The sequence below is a fragment of the Hibiscus syriacus genome, unplaced genomic scaffold (genome assembly GCF_006381635.1).
Source record: "Hibiscus syriacus cultivar Baekdansim isolate YM2019G1 unplaced genomic scaffold, ASM638163v2 tig00117034_pilon, whole genome shotgun sequence".
In the NCBI taxonomy this organism is placed as follows: Eukaryota; Viridiplantae; Streptophyta; class Magnoliopsida; order Malvales; family Malvaceae; genus Hibiscus; species Hibiscus syriacus.
The window spans coordinates 8658268-8678148 of NW_024063533.1; the positions used below are offsets into that span (position 1 = coordinate 8658268).

Below are 19881 nucleotides of genomic sequence, written 5' to 3' on the forward strand. Positions count from 1 at the left end.
TGATTCACCAATGGATATGAAGACATGAGGTGGGCTGACTTGGAGAATGATCTTAATGAAGAGGAAGAGACTTTGGCAGATTAAGGAAAGAACAATTTTTTGTTTTTATTTAAGTTTAGCTTGACTTAATGTTAGTGGTTGCTAAGCATTATATATTGTGTATTTTTTTTTTAGTTTTTTAAAAGCAATAGATGCTGGTTTAAGTATAATTTAATCCATTAATAAAGTATTCAAATTTTCTTTTAAATATTTTTAAAAAACAATACTTTCTTTAAAATAAAAAAATAAACATATGGACAAATTATTAAAAAAATCAGTGAATCAAACAAAAAATCATCACAAACTATGATCCCAAAATTCGTTCCGAAGAATACTACCCCACACGAACCGCAAATGGTAAAATTAACGAATTGTGATTTTATACCTGTTCCACGGATCAAAGTTAACCGCGAATTAGGTAACACTGCTTTTTCTTCTGCACATATATTCTTCTCCTTATCGTGACTCCTTTACATTTGGAGTTGATTTTGAGGCTGTTGGTGGGATAGTGACCAAGTTGATTCCTAGAAACACTGTTATCCCAACCAAAAAGTCACAAGTTTTCACCACTTATCAGGACCAGCAGACCACGGTCTCTATTCAGGTACACATAGAAATGCTTACTTGAATGTAAAATGTTTGAGAGTTGAATTTTCAGAAACTTATTTTAATTCCTGTGCTTGGAGACCCATGTCTACAACATGAAAAAACAGATTAGTGACAAAGATAAAGTTGTTGACAAGCTTGAATCCGATGAAAAGGAAAAAGTTGAAACAAACGTAAAAGGGGCACTCGAGTGGCTTGATGACAACCAGAATGCCAACAAGGAAGATTACAAGGAGAAGCTAAAAGGGTTGAACTCTAAAGGCGTCTAATTACATATTTTGGTTGCTGAAGCTGAAGAGACATGGGTAAGAAGGTGAAAGCGTAGATAGTTGAGATGACCACACTGCAATTTGTCTCTATGGTAGATGTTAAAAGGGTTGGATTATTTCTTCCTTCGTAATTGATGATGTATAAATATTCACTTTATTTTTTTTTCATTTTAAAATGATATTATATATGTTATATTATTTAAAATAATAATATAATACATGTCACATCAATAGTTGAATATATGTGAAAATATCATATTAGTAACATATGCTAACTGTTAGTCAACTAACGATTTCCATTTAACAAAAAATGTTTTGACATAAAAGTAAAATATTGTGAACAAAATACCATAAATACTATAAAAAATATAAAAAAACCATTCGTACAAATGTCGAGGATAATTATATGGTTATGCCAATATAATATTACCAAAAGTTAGAATGAATTTTAATTTTCATCTATATTCACGATTCTTATAATTTAGTAAATAATTAAAAATGTGGAAGCTTTATTTAATATTTCATTAACCCTTACAGGAAAAAAGAAGGGGCAGCTTTATGGAGAACGGAGCGATAAGATAGATTCTTGTTTCGCTTATGAGATATGAATTAATCGAATTTATATCAATGGATTTTGGGTATGTTTATTTTTATTTTCAAATTTATTTATATTTATTTTTATAAAAAACAAAAAAAAAACAATATATATATATATATATTGACTTTACTACTTTTTATCACTCTCTCGATTTTCGAAGACTTTATTTTAACTAATTCGAATGAATTTATGTTGCATACTTAGTTTTGATAGATATATTTCTTAGTGATGATTCTTTATATATACAAGATCTTTTATTCAAGACTTGATTAAGTGATATAAAGCTATGTATCCCTTAAATCACCCTAATTAATATATTAGCCTTGCTTTTTAATGATTCTTTTGATTAAAAAAAAAGAATAAATGGTATTCTTTGAAGTGGGCTCGCTAACAAAAATGGATTTGAGTCCAAAACCATCAAACAGTAAAACAAAACAGAAAAAGGGGTCCAATGAAAAACATCATAGTCAAGATTAAGATATGAATAAACGATTAAAAACTGGATATGCTTCCACCTATATTTGATGTTTACGGCACAAAATTCCCTGAAACTTGTTGCTCTGCGTCCTCATCCTTCACTTATATGCTCATCGAATATTCCTGCTTTGCATGTTCAGAATAAAATTTGCTCATCAAGTTCTCGTGAGTTGATGTGCAGAATATATTGATTGACACACCTTATAAAACGCCTCTGAAATTAAGGCAATCCAAATCTTATGAACAATCTCTGCAGATAAAAGTAAAAATATATCAGCCTTGTAATTACTTCAGCCTGCTGTTGCCATGGAAAAGCCAGATTATCAGGGCGAAAGCTTGCCCCTTTTGGACTTCACCACCATCTTGGCATCTCAAGAAGTTGAATTCCTTTTATCCGGTGAAGAAAAGGTACTCCCACAAATTAAATTTATTTTCTTTGCTTGATTTTCAGTCAAATTACTCAACAGCTATGCATGTTTGTGTTATTAGGTACCCTTAACTTCATTTGATGACGAGAATACGATTATCTGCCTTTTCTTCTCTGCAAACTGGTGCAGGCCCTGCCATGGTTTTACCCCCAAATTGGTGCACCTATACAACACGTTAAGAACAATGGGAAAAGAGCTTGAGTTGTGTTCGTTTCCCTCGACCACGATGACGATGGATTCAATGCTCACTTCAAGACCATGCCGTGGCTTGCCATCCCGTTTAATGTCGGTTTGCACAAGAGATTACGCGAAAGGTTTCATGTCGTTCGAATTCCCTCCCTCGTCCCAGTAAATTTGGATGGACAATCAGTTGATGAAGACTTGATTGGATTGATTGAAGATTATGGTGAAGATGCGTTTCAATTCACTAGGAAGAAAAGAGAAGAATTGAATGCTCTCGACGATTCGAAGCGTCAAGGAGGAAAAATTGATCAACTTTTAGCTGGTCCATGACGAGATTATGTCATTGCTAGCGATGGTGGAAAGGTAACATTTTCAGTGATTTTATGATATTAACATAGGGTTAATGTATCAGTTATGAGTCCTGTTATGTTTTGGGTTTTGCAGATATTAGTATCCGAGCTTGTTGGGAAGACGGTCGGCCTTTTCTTCGGCGCACAGTGGTGTCCTCCATTTCGTGCTTTCACTGCACATCTTGTAGAATCATACAAACAGTTAAGGAGCAGCAGGGGAGGATGTTTTGAGGTTGTTTTGGTTTCTTCAGACAGAGACCAGAACGAATTCGATGTCAATGTGCGCGGTATGTCATGGCTGGCGGTTCCATTCGAGGACAGGACTCGACAAGATCTGTGTCGAATCTTCAACATCAATGCCATTCCCGCATTGGTTCTGATTGGACCAGATGGGAAACCGATTAGAACAAATGGGAAGAACATAATCACCCTGTATGGTGCAAAGGCGTTCCCTTTCACTCAATCAAGCATCGAAGAGATAGAAGCAAGCTTGAAAAAAGAAGGGGATTTATTGCCTAGGCAAATCCAGGACATAAAGCATGAACATGTGCTTAAACTAGACATGTTGAAAGCATATGTCTGCGATTATTGCAAACGACAAGGTAAGTTCTGGGCGTTCTCATGCGATGCCTGCGATTACGATCTTCATCCAACTTGTGTGGAAGAAGCAGGGTAGTTTTATTTGTTTCCAAGGACAATATATGTCGTACCATACTTGAATTTGCAACTTTAGAATTCACAACATGATTTTTAACTTTACAGAAAGTGTCTCTGCACTCTGTGTATCATGTAATTCATCACAAAGTAAAAATCAAATTTGGGTTTGCTGTTGCTGTTATTGGAAAGGAAACTGAAAACAATGCATTTCAATGGTGACTACCAATGCTAAATTGCTAGTTTAATAATCATCTCTTCTACATATTTGAACTTGAGATCAATCAAACCAGCAACTTATTTACAGATAACTTGGGGACGACATCCCCAAGGCTCCATAAAGATAAGTCTAAAAGCTCCACTCAGCCTAAAACGGAGCTCCACAGCACACAACACCTTCTAACCTTCCGTTGCTGAAGTAGAATTATAGTCATTAACATTTGATACCATGAGTGTAGATCACATTTCGTGGCCAAAAGAATCAGTCACGGTAGTCAAACCCAAATAGCCAGCCCCGTACTCAAACCGAAAACTATGATGAAAATTATGAGATGAGAAAACCTTTGATGTATCTATAAAACTCTACGTTCATCCCTGTTAATATAATTATTTAAATTTTAATCTAACAGGCTTGGTATACGCTTTTATTAGTAGGTATTCAGGATGTATGATGTATGAATTCAAAACATTTCATAATTTGTCAGTCCACATAAAACTGTCATCACATTCAAATAAGATGGCTGCACTAAAGAATGCCACAACCACACGGCGGCTTATTGTAGCATATTTTCCCCTAAATAGCTAAATTCGTGCGACTCTTGTGCGATCGTGACAGGCGTTACAGCGATAACCCCAGGATTTGGGAAATTCAGTCTAATTCTATATAATAACCCCTATCAGTGATCTTATGCTAGTAATATAGGGTTAGTATCCCAATTTATTGGGAAGGTCAATGGCCTTTACTTGAGTTCATGCTGTGCTTTCACTGCACAGCTTATAGAAGCATACGAGCAGCAGGGGAGGACGGTTTGAGGTTGTTTTGGTTTCGACTTCGATGATGAGCAGTATGCACTTCATTTGAGGACCAGCCTCGACAATATCTAGCCGGATCATCAACATCAAAGCCATCCCCACATTAGTTCAGATCAAACCAAAAAACCGATTAGCACAAACGAGGAGAACATAATCTCCTTTTATAGTGCCAAGGCATTCCCATTCACTCAATCAAGCATTGAAGAGATACAAGAAGGCTTGAAAAAAGAAGGGCATTCATTGCCTAGGCAAATCCAGAACATAAAGCATGAACATGTATTTGAACTAAACATGGCTAAAGCATATGTTTGCGATTATTGTAAAAGACGAGGGGAGTTCTTGGCAATCTCCAACGATGCCGGTGATTACCATCTCCAATTCTTCATCCAACTTTGATATAAGATTACATGAAACTTATTTAGCAAATGTGAAACAACATCATTTAACAGAAACAATGGAGGGAACAACATCATGATAAACTCAGAGCCGACATAGATAACACTTCAGATGGATTATCGACGACTTAAAGTGTTGCTTGAGGTGTTGAGTCTTATGAAGACCATTCCCATACTGTCCCTGGAGATGGATTTTCACATGGCTGAAATCCTAAATCAACAAGAAAAGTTAATCAAGAATGAGTAAATTTAGGAAGCCAAAATAGAAGAGATTTCACCATGAAAAACATGTAAAATTATTTGTCAGTCTTAGGGGAGAACAAAGAAATAAACAAGATGAACCGGTATGAGAAAGGTAGAACTTGAATTATTACCTGCATCAGGACCAAGAGTGAAAAGATCACCAACATTCTCGTGATCATTTGTAGCATCATGTGCAATGGGCAGTTGAGGATTTGCCCCCAAGGAGAGGACAGCAGCAGAATGAGTCTGAACTCCTAAATTATAAACAAACAAAAAAATTATTAATCTAAGGATAAAATTGAATAACAAAGAAGCAAATTTCCTTTTTGTACCATGATAAAAACATGTAATTTTTTTTGCAAATAAACAAGATAAACCAGTATGATGAATGCAAAAGGCCTTGGTTTATTACCGGCGGCAAGGTCATTATCGAAAAGGTTATCATGATTGTTTGTAACACCAAGTTCAGAATAATCATAATTTGCATCCGAGGAACCAGCAACAGAATTAATCCAAACTCCTAATTTAACAAGAAAAAAAAATAGAAAGCCATGAGAAGATCTTGTAATCAAGAATAAAATTAAGCAACATAAAAGGGGAGGGGGGAACTTCATTACCAAAAAAACATGTAAATACTTTGGCATGAATTTGGGAAAAGAAGTGTAAGATGTAAGCAAAATGAACAGAAACCTGCAGCAGAGGAGGAGCCAGCATGATTTGCAGCATTGGTGTAGTCCTGGCCTGCAAACATCTTAAAAGTTTATTAATACAACACCAAGGAATTCAATCAAGGTGAGACTCGTGGTTTATGCAATTACCGAAACCGATTTGCTGACCAAAATCAGCCATAAAAAGTGGAAAGTTGCATGCCTCTGCATCATTTAAAACAGTTGTACAAGTTCCAGAAGCCTGACCATCTTGCACATTCGTCTGTGTCAAAAACCATCCTACGGACTGCAACCAAGAATTAAGTTCAACACTCTATGGAACATAGGAAGCTCATAAATTATATACAACATAACCACTTAACCAGCGCACCTCGTCAAAAGAAGTAAAGTTTTGCCCCTGCAATTGGAGAGAAAAGTATTATTGATCTTCACTCTTTGAATGAAAGATGCATAGATAGATTTAACCAAATGTTGAGTACTAAGCAAAATTCGTAATATAAGACCATTCTTATTCAAATTTCCGTACATTGACTTTCCATTCCATGGGGATTTGCCTCATCCGTGCCTCGTTTCTAATCTGGAAAACACAATGAAACCATAATGATCATATGCATATATTCAAGACCAACCATAGCTAATTTGTTATTATTTAAGCTAATTATTATTCTAATGAAACCATATTATCTCAAAGGGAGAGAGAAATGGACGGCGCAGTACCTGAGCCTCAAGAGTTGTCCTAAGCTGTTGGATATCATTTTCCATCTTTCGAATTATAGATTTGTCTTCCACAAGCTCCAGTTTCATCTCCCGATTCTCAGTTTGCATTTTCTTAAACTTCGGGACCATTTCATAGTACTTGGTCTCCACCTCTTCAAGCTCCTCACGCCTCCTCTTTTAGTTATAAAAAAGAACACCAAGCAAAGATTAAGAAATAAAAGACAAATAAACAGAGGTAAAAGAAAATGGAATTTGATGATGGGTTAATCATTCTACTTTGATTCTCTGTCGAGACCGTTGACAGCTTTTGTTATGTGCATCCCTTTGAGCTTGAGTTTTCCCAGATTTGGTGCGGTTTTGTTTGTGTTGGCCTTCAGCCTCACCCTCCGCCACTCGAGTTTTCTTCATTTGAGCTTCAGAAATCACACCGTTTTCTTCTCACCTTCATCAAGTTCTTGACTTGTTTCTTGTAAAACTTGAGGTGCATAATCAGTGCTTGACAACCCAAAATTTGTATTACACGCTGCTTTCGATTCCAAACGATTGATAAGCCTGAATCTTTCAAAAATTTGGATCAATAAAAAGAATTGACTTTGAAGTCAACGCCTGCAGATTTGAATAACATGAAGTTAAGAGAGGGATGCATCGACTAACGATAAACCCTTGAAAAGCGAAAGATGATCTGAGATTTTGTCGATAAAGAAGACACTCTTATATACGAGATGATGGTTGATAACGCGCGCGTACCATTGCCAGCTCTTTGTTCTCTTTTCTTGTCGTCCCAAACTTTTTCATTTGCTCGCGCCGTCGCGCGAACAGTTTATAATAAAATATTTTACTAGTGAATAACGTTACAATTAGATGAAATAATAATAATAAATCGAAATAGTTCTCTTAAAATATCTATTGAAAAGTGGATTTGTGATATTTTAATTAATTTTAAAATTGCAATTAGTTATTAAAATCATAAATGAAATATTAAATTTATAAATTTATGAAGTATTTGTGTTTTTACAATTGTAGAAAGCTTTTGATATAATCCTTTATATTTATTTTACTAGTGGATTTAATATAGATGGGATATTTATCCTGTCATAGATTAAAAAAATGGAGATGAGCGGTTATCGTAACCGATTTTCGGCGATATGACATATCTTGACTTATTATTGAAAAATTCGATTTTTGTAAAAGAAATATTTCGGAGTTGCCATCGACCTTTTGTGTTATGTAGGTCGAATATCCATAAACTGTCTTTTAAAAGAGTTTTTAAAAAAACATTATTTTAAAATATGCATCAATCTACGTGTAACCAAAAGTTCATTCTTTTTTAGTAATAAAAAAGAAGTTTGGGGGTCGATCACACGTGAAGAAGGATAAGCACCCCCACAACGCCTAAAATTGGTATCACATCGATTATAAACTGTCTCTAATAGTGGAAATCTAAGAATTCGAATATAAATTTAAGTTACGATCCTATTATTCCAAATTTAACCATACAATTTTTATTTGACGAAAAATTCTCAGGAGAAATTGAAAATATTCTAATATTTCCAATCAAAGAGAAAATAATCCCTAAAATAGTTTAGGACGAATATTTCTCTTTCCAACTGAAATAAAAAGAATGTAATAATTTCTCCCAAGAATTTGATATTAAAATAATTTGATTAGACCAAATAAAAAAATTAAGCCAATTAATCCAAATTATACTAATAATGCTAGATGATGAAAGTTTAAACTATAATGGTAAAAATATAAACACAATAAAAAGCAAAGACCCAAAAATAAGTATCACACAAATATAAGTGCTTAAATAAAATAAAATCATAAATAACATAAGGATCAAAATGCAAGATAACAAAAAATAAGGCATTCGATGTGATAAAATATGAAACATATATATATATATATATATATATATATATATATATATATATATATATATATAAAAGATAAGAAAATTAAAGTAAATAAAATATAAGGACTAAAAATAAATAAATAAAAATAAAATGCATAAATTTAAAGGTGCATAAAATTAAATAAAGAAATAAAAATAAAATGTTATCATTAATTTTAATTTATAACCCGGACTGTAAATAATGTGAGTCGTACCCCGGGACGGGTCGTCGCAAGGTCGTACATGATTTGAACATAAAATAAATAAATAAATAAATAAATAAATAAGTTAGCAGTTAGTGGTTAAATGTTAATAGAGTCTGGACTATAACAATATGGATTGTACCCCGGATCAGGTCACCATAAGGTCGATTCAAATAATAGCAATAAATAAATAAATTTAACAGTGGTTAAAGTGTAAGAAAATAAAAATCAGTGGTTAATTTGAAACATAATAAAAATCAGTGGTTAATTTGAAACAGAATAAAAATAAGTGACCAACTTCAAAATAAACAGAATCCAAAATGATGACCAAATTGAAATAAAATTCAATAGGATGTCAAAATCGAAATAAATAAACAAAACAACCACTTAATGACTAAAGTGTAAAAAAAGGCAAAGTTATGAGGACATATGGGTGATTAACCCACGAAATAGTGACCTAAATGCATAACACGACAAACGAGAAGGACCTGTGCGTGATTTAGCCCTAATAATGGTGACCAGAATGCAAAAGGGTTCTAAAATGAGGGGCCTAGTCATGATTAATTCTGGGTAACAAAAGCATAAAGTACACTGAAATCGGGGGACCTGACACGTGATTTACCAAAAATCTTAAAACAAACCCCCTTTTTATTCCTTCCTGTACGAAAAAAATATTCCCCCTCTCATTTTTCATCTCTCTCAACTCTCTCCACATTTCTCCTTCATGCGGCTGGCGACCCTCACCGCAAACCAAGCTCAGCCAACGCTCAACGGTGGCGCTCCACATCCGTTCAACCCCGGTAAAGGCTTAGGAGACCGTCCAATAGCCCAAACAAACCAAAAATAAGTTTCACTTTTACTTTTTTTCTTCCTCGACCGAAAGCCCCCAACCCCCTTAGGATGTCATAAATCGGCGATGAGCAACCTCGACCACCACCATCAGTGGTCGGGTCCCATTCTAAACAAGGGCGAGGCTATAGGGTGTACAACATGAGCGATCGAATAGGGCCCCGAAATAGCAAGGGCCCAAAAAAATAGATTTATTACAATAAAATCTCTTTTTTTAACTCCACTTTACGAGAGATAAGTTCATCTTCATGATCTCGCTATACCACATCGTTAGGATTTGAGTTAGTAATATCACCAATCTCCCTATATATACTGTATTCAAACTTTACAATTTTTAGTAAGGAAATTTGCAAGGCCCCTGGAATGGCAAGGGCCTCTTTTTAAGAATTTGCACAGGGCCTCCAACGTCCTAAACCCGGCCCTGATTCTAAATGCAAAAGAAACACACAAAAAATGATCGAACCCTCATCTAAAGTTTTCGTTCGCCGACGCTTCAACTCCCAACCCCGGCGACCTAAGCTCTGATGAGGGACTCCGAACAATTCAGATAAAATGTTTCTACTCTACTATCTTTTTTGTTTTGAAAATATATGCATGCGTGAAAGAATAATAAAAAGGAGGTTCAAACCGAATCTTGCAACGATGGAAGGAATTTTGCTCTCTTCTTTTTTCTATTTCAAAAAATAAATCCCCTACAATTGTTTGATTTTTCGGGTTATATACCCATTACATCTTTCAAATAAAAAATATTTTGCTTGTTGATTTGGTTCGTGCAGTTGGTGGTGTCATGGAGTGTTGGCGTGGATAGCAGGGCATGGTGGTTGCAACAGGTATGGTTGTGGTTGCAGGGCATGTCAAAAATGGTGATTACAATGATAAATGAAGTGTTATACTTTAAGAGATGGCATCCGAAAATTTCTAAATCTTTATTAGATCAGATTTGATGAAGGTCTAACACTCTATCGGTTGAGGTCTTTAGACATATCCCTTTGCCTACTAAAGATTCAATAAGCCTACCGCCTTCTAATATAGGTTTCTTAGTCAACTTCAGTACGTAGACAAAACCTCTAGTTGATCCATGTAACTCGTCATAATATAGTGCAAGGTCTGGCAATCAGATCTGTCTAGCCTGTTAATTTACAAATAGTCATAATGATTTTACGGCCAATACACGTACTAAAAGTCATTATAAATACCCCTAACCAAGACTTGAAAGAGGATGGAACCTCCACAATGTACATCCCACCTTCTTATTCTCCATTATGACCAACTCCCTAGCACAAAAAAATATCGAAGAACAATCATCCCCTCATCGTTCTCAGCTCTTCACCCGAATCAGAAGGGTTGTGTTACACCTTGTACCCACCACAACAAATAACTTGGATAATTTAAAAGTCACATCAGACTCTGAAGCGACTCGAACACAAACAAATTTCTAATCGTACATTATAAGCAATAAACTTGTAAATAAACAAACAACGTGTTTATTCACGTAACAGTTCATATCACATGTAATTGATTACAATCAAATCATGCTTCCATATTAACTCAATTGACAAGTTAATCATGTAAGGGAAAATACTCATTTTACAACACATAGAATAAATTAACATAAATTTTCAAAAATAGCCAGGTTACTAAACATTATCAAATAGGAACTAGTCATGATTAAATTACAGTGGAAACAAATTTCAATTAGGAACCTAATTAGACATACGAATTTTAGGGATTAAAATGTAAATATTTTAAAACATGCGTTTTAGCATAAAACACCAAATTTAATGGTTCATTATGTTATTAGTTTCATTAAAGGATGAAAGAATAAATTTCAAGTAAATCATGAAAAAATTTCAAGTAAATCTGAGTTTTGACCAAGTTTTAATTAATAAAACATATTCTAGACCAATTTGAATTCATTCTAGAGCTTAGTGATCATTCTAGGAATTAAGGGATCTTTTAGGTCTTTAATGAATGCAATTTACCGTTTTATACGATTTTAAACTCAAGGGATCAATCCCTTTTCTTGGGGATCGATCCTTTACACTCTAGTAGCCAAAGATTAGAAAATGATCAATCCTTTAGGGGAGGGATCGATCCTTTGCCTGAAGGGATCGATCATTTTTCTAAACAAATACAGAAAATGCATATGAACATACTATCAAATGATCATGCAATCGATCCTATGATCTATGAACATACTTAAACATATTTGATACACTTAGAACATGTCAAAACACACATGTTAAATTCTTTATAACATCAATTACACAAATCCATATAATTTTGAAATCAAAAGTCAATTGCATAAAAAGTCAACTTTACACTACTTACCTAGTCATTTTTATGCATTATATGTCATTTCAAGTCTCATATAGGTCTAACACATCATGTACCATAATTATAATTTGTCTAGATGATTAGCACATTCCATTAGGCATAATTCACATTTTGGTCAAATGAAGCATACTTGAACATCACGCATAACACGCAATTGAACTTCGACATACTTTAATTGACATTCAAATCATAAACCAATTCAACATAGGTCATTATAGGTCCTTAAGAACTATTAAAGTATCAAATTAATAAAACCGAACATAAAAGCCAAATATAGTTCCCACGTTGCCTCAAAACAAAATCAACGATCACGTACACTTGAAATAGATCCCTTACTTTGATCACCACCAAGTGTTTTGTCTCTTAAGCTCCAAAATAATTATTAGTTATCTGAAAAATATTAACAACAAGTGTAAGCTTACAAAGCTCACTGAATGACTAACATTCAACGTAAGATATACATATCAAGGCTAAGAAAGTATCATTGGATAGCAAGTATCAACTCACTTATGTCATATTTACTAAATTCACATAGTTTTTAGAATATTATTCCAAATTCTTATCAATCAAACTAGTAACATCAATGCACATGACATGTTATACGTGGTTACAAATTGATCACATAATTTTAATGCATTAAAGGTCACTTACTATAGGGTCTTAGAATATGATTACACCTACCATTTAGCCCTCAATCAACATTAATAATGCACATCGAGAAAGAATGTGCAGCTACTCACCTCAACAATCTTGATGCACAATTTCACTAAAAAAAATCAACACTAAAACGATGCCAAACAAATCTTCAATGCAAGCATACTTTAACCACTAATCAATCCACCTAAAGAATACATTTGTTGAAGAAACATGAATGAATGGATCAAGACCAGCTCACACTCATTTAGAACAAAATATCAAGCTTACAACATCTGATTATGATTAGAAATTATAATAAAACAATGATGAGTTACTAGCAGATAAAGTTGTTTATCATATGATTATTGGAAGGCTTATTTACTTAATTCGTACCAGACATGAAATTTCTTTTCAGCACATCATTTGAGTTAGTTCATGCAACAACCTAAAAAATCTCGCTTGGAGGAAGCATTAAGAATGGTGAGATACATCAAAAAGAACCCATGTCTAGGAATATTATTTGATGCATCTAATGATTGTCAACTAGTTGCATATTGTGATTCAGACTAAACTTCATGTTTTGTAACAATATCCTTATCAAGTTTTGCATAAAGCTTTAAAAATCTTTGATTTCATATAAATCTAAGAAGCATAATACAATGGCTAGATCTTCGTAGAAGTCGAATACAGAAGCATGGTAGTGACTATTATTGAAGTGATTTGGATTAAGGGATTATTAACAAAGCATGGATTTCACAAAGAACATCCAATTGAGCTTTTTTTATGATAACAAAGCACTTTTACATATAAAAGCATACCCTGTATTTCATGAAATAATGAAACACATAGAGATTAATTACCATTTTATTAGAGAGAAGACACAAAGTGGTCTCATTAAAGCTAAACATGTATCTTCTACAAAATAATTAGCATACATTTTTACCAAGGCATTAGGAATACAACAACATGATCACTTAGTGTTCAAGTTGAGGATTAAAGACGTTTTCCCCCCAACTTATGGGATAGTGTTGAAATTAGTTAGTGTAAAATTAATTTTTAGTTAAGATTCTTTGTAACACCCCAAATTTTATATAGTGACCAAAATGAAAATTTTGAAAGTTTAGTGACCAAAGTATAAACTTTGGAAAAGTTTAGGGAACCAAAATGGTAATTTTAAAAAGTTACAAATTTTCCCCATAAATAAATATTTTATCTCAATAATAACGTTTCTATAGGAATCAGAATTTTAATACGGGTTTTTTTATTAAAAGTTATAAAGCAATGAAGTTGACGAAAAATTTAGTAAATGAGATCGAATAGAAAATTCAGAAAAATCTGAAGGATGATAATTTAGACCTAAAAATATTATTTTCACATTTTTAAATGTTGGAAAATAATATAAATCTTTGGATTTGAGGATTTAATTCCATGTGTAATTTGGACTGTTATATTAAAGTGGCAAGATTGTGATTTTTGTAAAAAGGCAAGGGCAAATCGGTAAAATAAGATTTTATTTGTTCATCTTTAACTTAAGGAAGATGATAAGTTTGAGGTGTCTTGGTTTGATGGTAAATATGATGTTTCATTAAGGGTAAATTGGTTTTCCCAATTAAATGAATTTAATGTTCATTAAAGTTTAAATTAAAGGTAAATTGGCATAAAATTAATCTAAATTCATGCCTATTTATTCATCTTCTTCTCCAAATTGTCGTTAGCTATCCTAAGGTAAGGAATTTTTTTTCCATTTTTGAGCAATTTCCTTTCGATTTCAAGTTATGCCGTGAAATAGAAAATTGATCTATTCGAAAAACGTTATCTTTTAGTACCAATTATGCTTGCTCAACTTGCTTGATTTAAAAGATCTCAAATTGTAGGGTTTGTGTTCACACTAGAGTTCATGAAATTCATGATGAATCTTGATGTTTTTGAGGTTGTAGATTCATTTTCAAACTTGATTTATGATTAAAACACGTTCAAACTTCTTAGAAATGCTTCTATGATTTTCGGCTAAATGAAATAATTGTAGAACTTTTTGTTTTGATGAGAGTTGAATAAGGCTTTGATTGTAGAGATGTTGTAAGGTTGATTGGAAGTTGATTTCATTTTTGAATCGAATTAAAATCAAGCAAAATCATGAAAACCTAGTTTTAAAGGTTTAAAGCATTCGATCATGGTACGTTTGAGTAAGGAAAATTATGGAAAATTATGTCAGGGATGGAAATGATGTAGTAAGTATTCTACAAGCCTTATAAAAATTTTGGGACCATTTTGTAATTTTTGAAAAGTTAGGGGACCAATTTGATAATTTTGAAAAAGTTTTGAATGGTTGCATAATTGTTTAATAGTTGATGTATTATGCTGGAAATTACTGTTTTGGAATTGAAATGAGTGTTAAGATGTGAAATATGACCATTTTGGAAATTTAAAAAGTTGGTGATTAAAATGCAATATTTGTATAATTAGGTTGCTTAAAGTTAATTGTGCCTTTGTAAAAGCACTTGAATGGTAATAATTTCAATGCTGGAATTTTGGTATTAAAAATTTATCTGATAAAATGGTGAATGACCATTTTGTGTAAATTGGAAAAGTTAGTGCCTATATTAAAAGAATTATTGAGTATTGAAGTATTTTGGTAGAGAATATGTTTCAAGTATAATTATGGATTTTGTTTTGGAAATGTGTTTATGATAGTACAATACTAACATATGTATCGATATCAATATGTGTTTTTGAACAGATCATGATTGATTTTGTGATCGAAGAAAGTCAAGTATAAAAGGACTTATTGTGGAACATAGTGAGGCACATCTTTTAGATATATAAAGTGTCAAGGTAAGTGCAATACATGCATGACATTGTACATAGATGTTTTTATACATCATCAGGAAGACTTATGACAAGTCTACGTTGTTTATATCAACATGATATAGTATGTCATTTTTATAACTTTCACATGACATTGATATGTCACAGTGTGAAATTATAATGCATTGATCGCATATAATGTGGTATTTTACCATGGATGTTATTTTGGGTATGAACTGCCCTAATGTTAATTATATGGTCATATGATACCATGGATGAATGAATTAGACTATATTCCGAAGTAAGTCGTTGAATAATAGTGTATAGTTGGCATGCCATAGAGTATAACAACTGTAGGTTTATATTAGCACTATAGTGTGTAAGGACACTAGGTGTATATGGTGGGCACGACCTTATGTGTAAGCACAACGGTGCATATATTACTCGAATACCCAGGGTCTTCATAGGTTTACTTATGGGCTATAATTATTGGTAAAAATGATAATATTTATATCATATCGTTTTGATTATGGTAAAATATTGGACATGCAGATATGTTGAAAACATTTTGATGTTTCGATATAACATATTAAGTGTTATTGAATTTTAAGATTTTATAATCATTTTTAAAGTATATTTGATTAAATTATTCGAATATCAAAATATTACTCCAAGTTTTGCAAAGATCAATTTCAATTCTTACTAAAGTGTAAAATTGTGTTTTAAACTTAAAATATTTTTGAAACAATTTTTGCAAAGTATTTCGATCCAAAATCGAGCCAAAAAACAAGTTTATAAAGGGATGTACCGCTGTACTCCTTGATGTATCGATGCACACCCTAATTCGAATGCTTTTTGTGTACCGATATACATCCATGCATCGATGCACTCCTGATTTTATTGAAACATCGAAAACATTTTATGTACCGATACACAGATAATGCATCGATACACTCTTGGCTCTTTTGAAACATCGAAAACATTTTATGTACCGATGCACAGATAATGCATCGATACACTCTTGGCTCTTTTGAAACATCGAATGTAATTAGTGTACCGATGCACTAGGTCTTATAACAGTCAAAATATTTGAATTTTACACATAGTGTACCGATGCACCTACGCTTCCAACCATATTTTTAAATCATAATTATACAATAACAGCTCTATTAACTTCACCAATGATTCCCAACGTTCAGAAGTGATTCAAGGTATATTTAAACAAGCTAAGGAGCCATTGATCAACAACAACTAAGAAGAGAAGCTAGAGAATCAAAGAGAAATCATTAAACCTCAAGTTTGATCATTTCAAGCCAAATTTTCATTCAATATTCATTTTACTTTCAAGAACACTTATTGTGCTCAATTGTATTCATTTTTTAGTGTTCTTTATTTGTTCTAGAATTGTAAAAACATCTTAACTTTTGAGGTTTTTCTGTAAGTTTGTGAAATTTGTAATATTCTCTTTGGGAGAGAGTGTTCTCAAGAATTTGGGGTATAATTCTTGAGGGAGTGGTAAGGTTACTCTTTATCCTCAAAAGAAATAACAAATTAGTGAATTTGTTGGAAAATCCTTAGTGTGGATAGCCAAGGTAGTGGACGTAGACTTTGGTTGAGAAAGTCGAACCACTCTAAATCACTGTGCAAATATTTTCAATTTTCTGCAAAAACTTCCACCAAAATTTTTATTGCCAATTCACCCCCTATTGGCCAATTAGTCAATAAATTAACTCAACATTTGGTATCAGAGCCTCACTCATTTGAAAGTTTAATCGTCACTTGAGTCGATTCGGGAAGAGTTATATCGATATTCAAGTCATAAATGGCTTCCACTTCGAACATCGACTTTGGTCTTGATTCAATGCCCGTCAACAAGTCTTCATTCTTCAATGGAGCTAATTATGCTTATTGGAAGAATAGAATGAGGTATTTCATTCATGCAAGTGACATAAAAGCATGGAATATCAGAGAAGATGAATACATCATATACCTTCCACTCATTCAAGATTGTGGAGTGAAGGAGAGAAGGGAATATTCTAGCTCAACTCAAAAGCTATCCATATTATATTTTGTGCTCTTGGACAACCGCCAAGGAGATATGGGATAAACTACAAGTCACTCATGAAGGCACAAACGAGGTATGGGATAAACTACAAGTCACTCATGAAGGCACGAACGAGGTAAAAGAATCTAAAATTAGTCTTCTAACTCATAGTTATGAAAATTTCAGGATGAAACCGGATGAGGATATCAAAGATATGACGGATAGATTTTCCACGATTGTCAATGGTCTCAAATCATATGGAGATATCATTCCAAGCAAGAAGCTTGTGAGGAAGTTAGTTTACTCTCTTCCAAAATCTTGGCAATCAAAGAAGACGGCGATCATTGAGGCTAAAAACTTAAAATCTTTGACCCTCGATGAGCGAATTGGTTCTCTCCTTACGCATGAAATGATGCTTTAAGATGAGGTAGACCTCGAACAGACAGACGAGACAAAGAAAGAGACGAAGAAGAAGAAGAAGAAGAAGAAGAAGAACGTTGGAGTTGCTCACAAATCCACAAAGGATGAGAGTGATTCGAATGAATATGACGATGATGAGGAAATGCATTATTTGTCAAGCGGTTCAGAAAATTAATGAAACCCAACAGAGGAAGAAAATTCAAACGAAATGAAGGCTTTAAAAATGAACCAAAGGAAAAAGACTATCATTTGCTATGAATGCAAAAAGTTGGGTTATGTCAAGTACGAATGCCCACAATTGAAGAAGAATGGTCAATCGAAGAAAAAGCACAAGGCACATGTGGCTACATGGATCGATGAATAAGCTTCCGATGAAGAGGAACAAGAAGTAAAAAACTTGTGCTTGATAGCCATCGGAGAAAGCTCTCAGGTAGCCTCTTACTCATCCAATTTTGAATATTATTCTTTTGATGAGATGTTAGAGGAATATACTGGGTTGGCTTCGGATTATGAGAAATTATTTTTAAATTATAAAAATGATATTTCAAAATTGAAAAACGAAAATAATCTCATATCCAAGACCAACATTGAACTTGAAAGTAAAATTAAGGATTTGCAAATCAAACTAGATGAGTTTGAAAATAAAAATAATGATTTGCATAATTTATTTTCAAGAGTAAATGATGATCATCAAAAGAAAAATGATGATCTTAAAGATTCTTTTGATAAAGTTGGAACAAAACGTTTTAAAAATGGAGAAAGTTCAAAATCCAACTTTGTTAGAAAAAGTTTTAAAAAACTACAATCATAGAGGTCCTCGAAGAATCTCTAATGGAAAATCGTTAAAAGTATATGGGTTCCTAATTAACTCATAACTACTAAAGATAAGGATATCATACACAAATGGATACCCAAGGGGACTAGAATTTTAAAAACTAATGAATATGGACCCAAAAGAAATTGGGTACCAAAAATAAAAAATTAATCTATATTTGTAGGGAAATGAGCATTGCTACAAGGCACGAGAAAAAAGTTCAAAGTCATGGTACCTTGATAGTAGATGCTCAAGACATATGATCGGATACAAGAGCCTGTTCATAGAGCTTAACGACAAAAATGGAGGAGAGGTGACTTTTGGTGATAATTCAAAAGGTCACATTGAAGGTATAGGCACTATAGGTAATACCTCTTCCATACAAATTAAAAATGTTTTATATGTGAATGGGTTGATGTTGAGTTAATCGATCGACGAAATAGCCAAGAGGGGGGTGAATTGGCAATAAATATTTTGGTGGAAGTTTTGTAAAAAATAAAAAATATTTGCACAGCGATTTAGAAAGGTTAGACTTTCTCAACCAATGTTTACGCCCACTACCTTAGCTATCCACACTAAGGATTTTCCACAAATTCACTAATTTGTCTTTCTTTTGAGGACAAAGAGTAACCTTATAAATCCCTCAATAATTATACCCTAAATTATTGAGAACATTCTCTCCCGAAGAGAACAATAAAAATTTCACAAACTTACAGAAAAACCTCACAAGGTAAGATGTTTGCATAATTCCAGAACAAAGAAAGAACATTCAAGAATAATACAATTGAGCACAATAAGTGTTCTTGAAAGAAAAAATGAATATTGAATGAAATAGGCTTGAAAATGCTCAAACTTGAGGTTTGATGCTTTCTCTTTGATTCTCTCTCAATTCTTGTTTCTTGTTGTTGATCAAAGGCTCCTAAGCTTGTTTAAATACACCTTCAATCATTTCTGAATGTTGGGGATCATTGGTAAAGTCCATAGAGCCATTAATGAGTAATTAGCATTTAAAAATCTGATTGGGAGCATGGGGATATCGGTACCCCTCCATAGGGTATCAGTACCTATAGTGTAAAATTCAAATATTTCGACCGTTATTTGACTAGGGGTATCGGTACCACCAGGGGGTATCGGTACCCGTCGAGCATTTTGTTTTTCTCAGAGCCAAAACTTGCATAGGGGTATCGGTACCCTATGAGGGGGTATCAGAACCCTATGGA

At 33.3% G+C, this 19881-nt stretch overlaps 1 protein-coding gene, 1 long non-coding RNA gene and 1 pseudogene across 4 annotated transcripts; 1 reads left to right on the top strand and 2 right to left on the bottom strand.

The window, feature by feature from the left end:
- The first annotated feature begins 2260 nt into the window (after positions 1 to 2260).
- On the top strand, positions 2261 to 16658 carry LOC120196926 (annotated as a pseudogene).
- Positions 3624 to 19382, bottom strand: LOC120196927. The gene is made up of 3 exons (XR_005523223.1): positions 19368 to 19382; positions 19335 to 19337; positions 3624 to 3704 (listed from the first exon to the last, which is right to left on the bottom strand). It is a non-coding gene; the product is annotated as an uncharacterized LOC120196927 (long non-coding RNA).
- On the bottom strand, positions 4929 to 7483 carry LOC120196925. 3 transcript variants are annotated; one of them, XM_039198596.1, is made up of 10 exons: positions 7407 to 7483; positions 6936 to 7265; positions 6660 to 6833; positions 6469 to 6519; positions 6313 to 6339; positions 6093 to 6228; positions 5965 to 6015; positions 5687 to 5794; positions 5406 to 5528; positions 4929 to 5242 (listed from the first exon to the last, which is right to left on the bottom strand). In XM_039198596.1, the coding sequence occupies exons 2-10, from the start codon at positions 7065 to 7067 to the stop codon at positions 5187 to 5189; spliced, it is 858 nt and encodes a 285-aa protein (XP_039054527.1). In that variant the 5' UTR covers positions 7068 to 7265; positions 7407 to 7483; the 3' UTR covers positions 4929 to 5186. The 3 variants fall into 3 exon arrangements, with proteins under 3 accessions (XP_039054527.1, XP_039054525.1, XP_039054526.1); XM_039198594.1 differs by having other exon boundaries at positions 4929 to 5245; XM_039198595.1 differs by having other exon boundaries at positions 4929 to 5245; positions 6936 to 7211; positions 7407 to 7449.
- Positions 19383 to 19881: the final 499 nt, after the last annotated feature.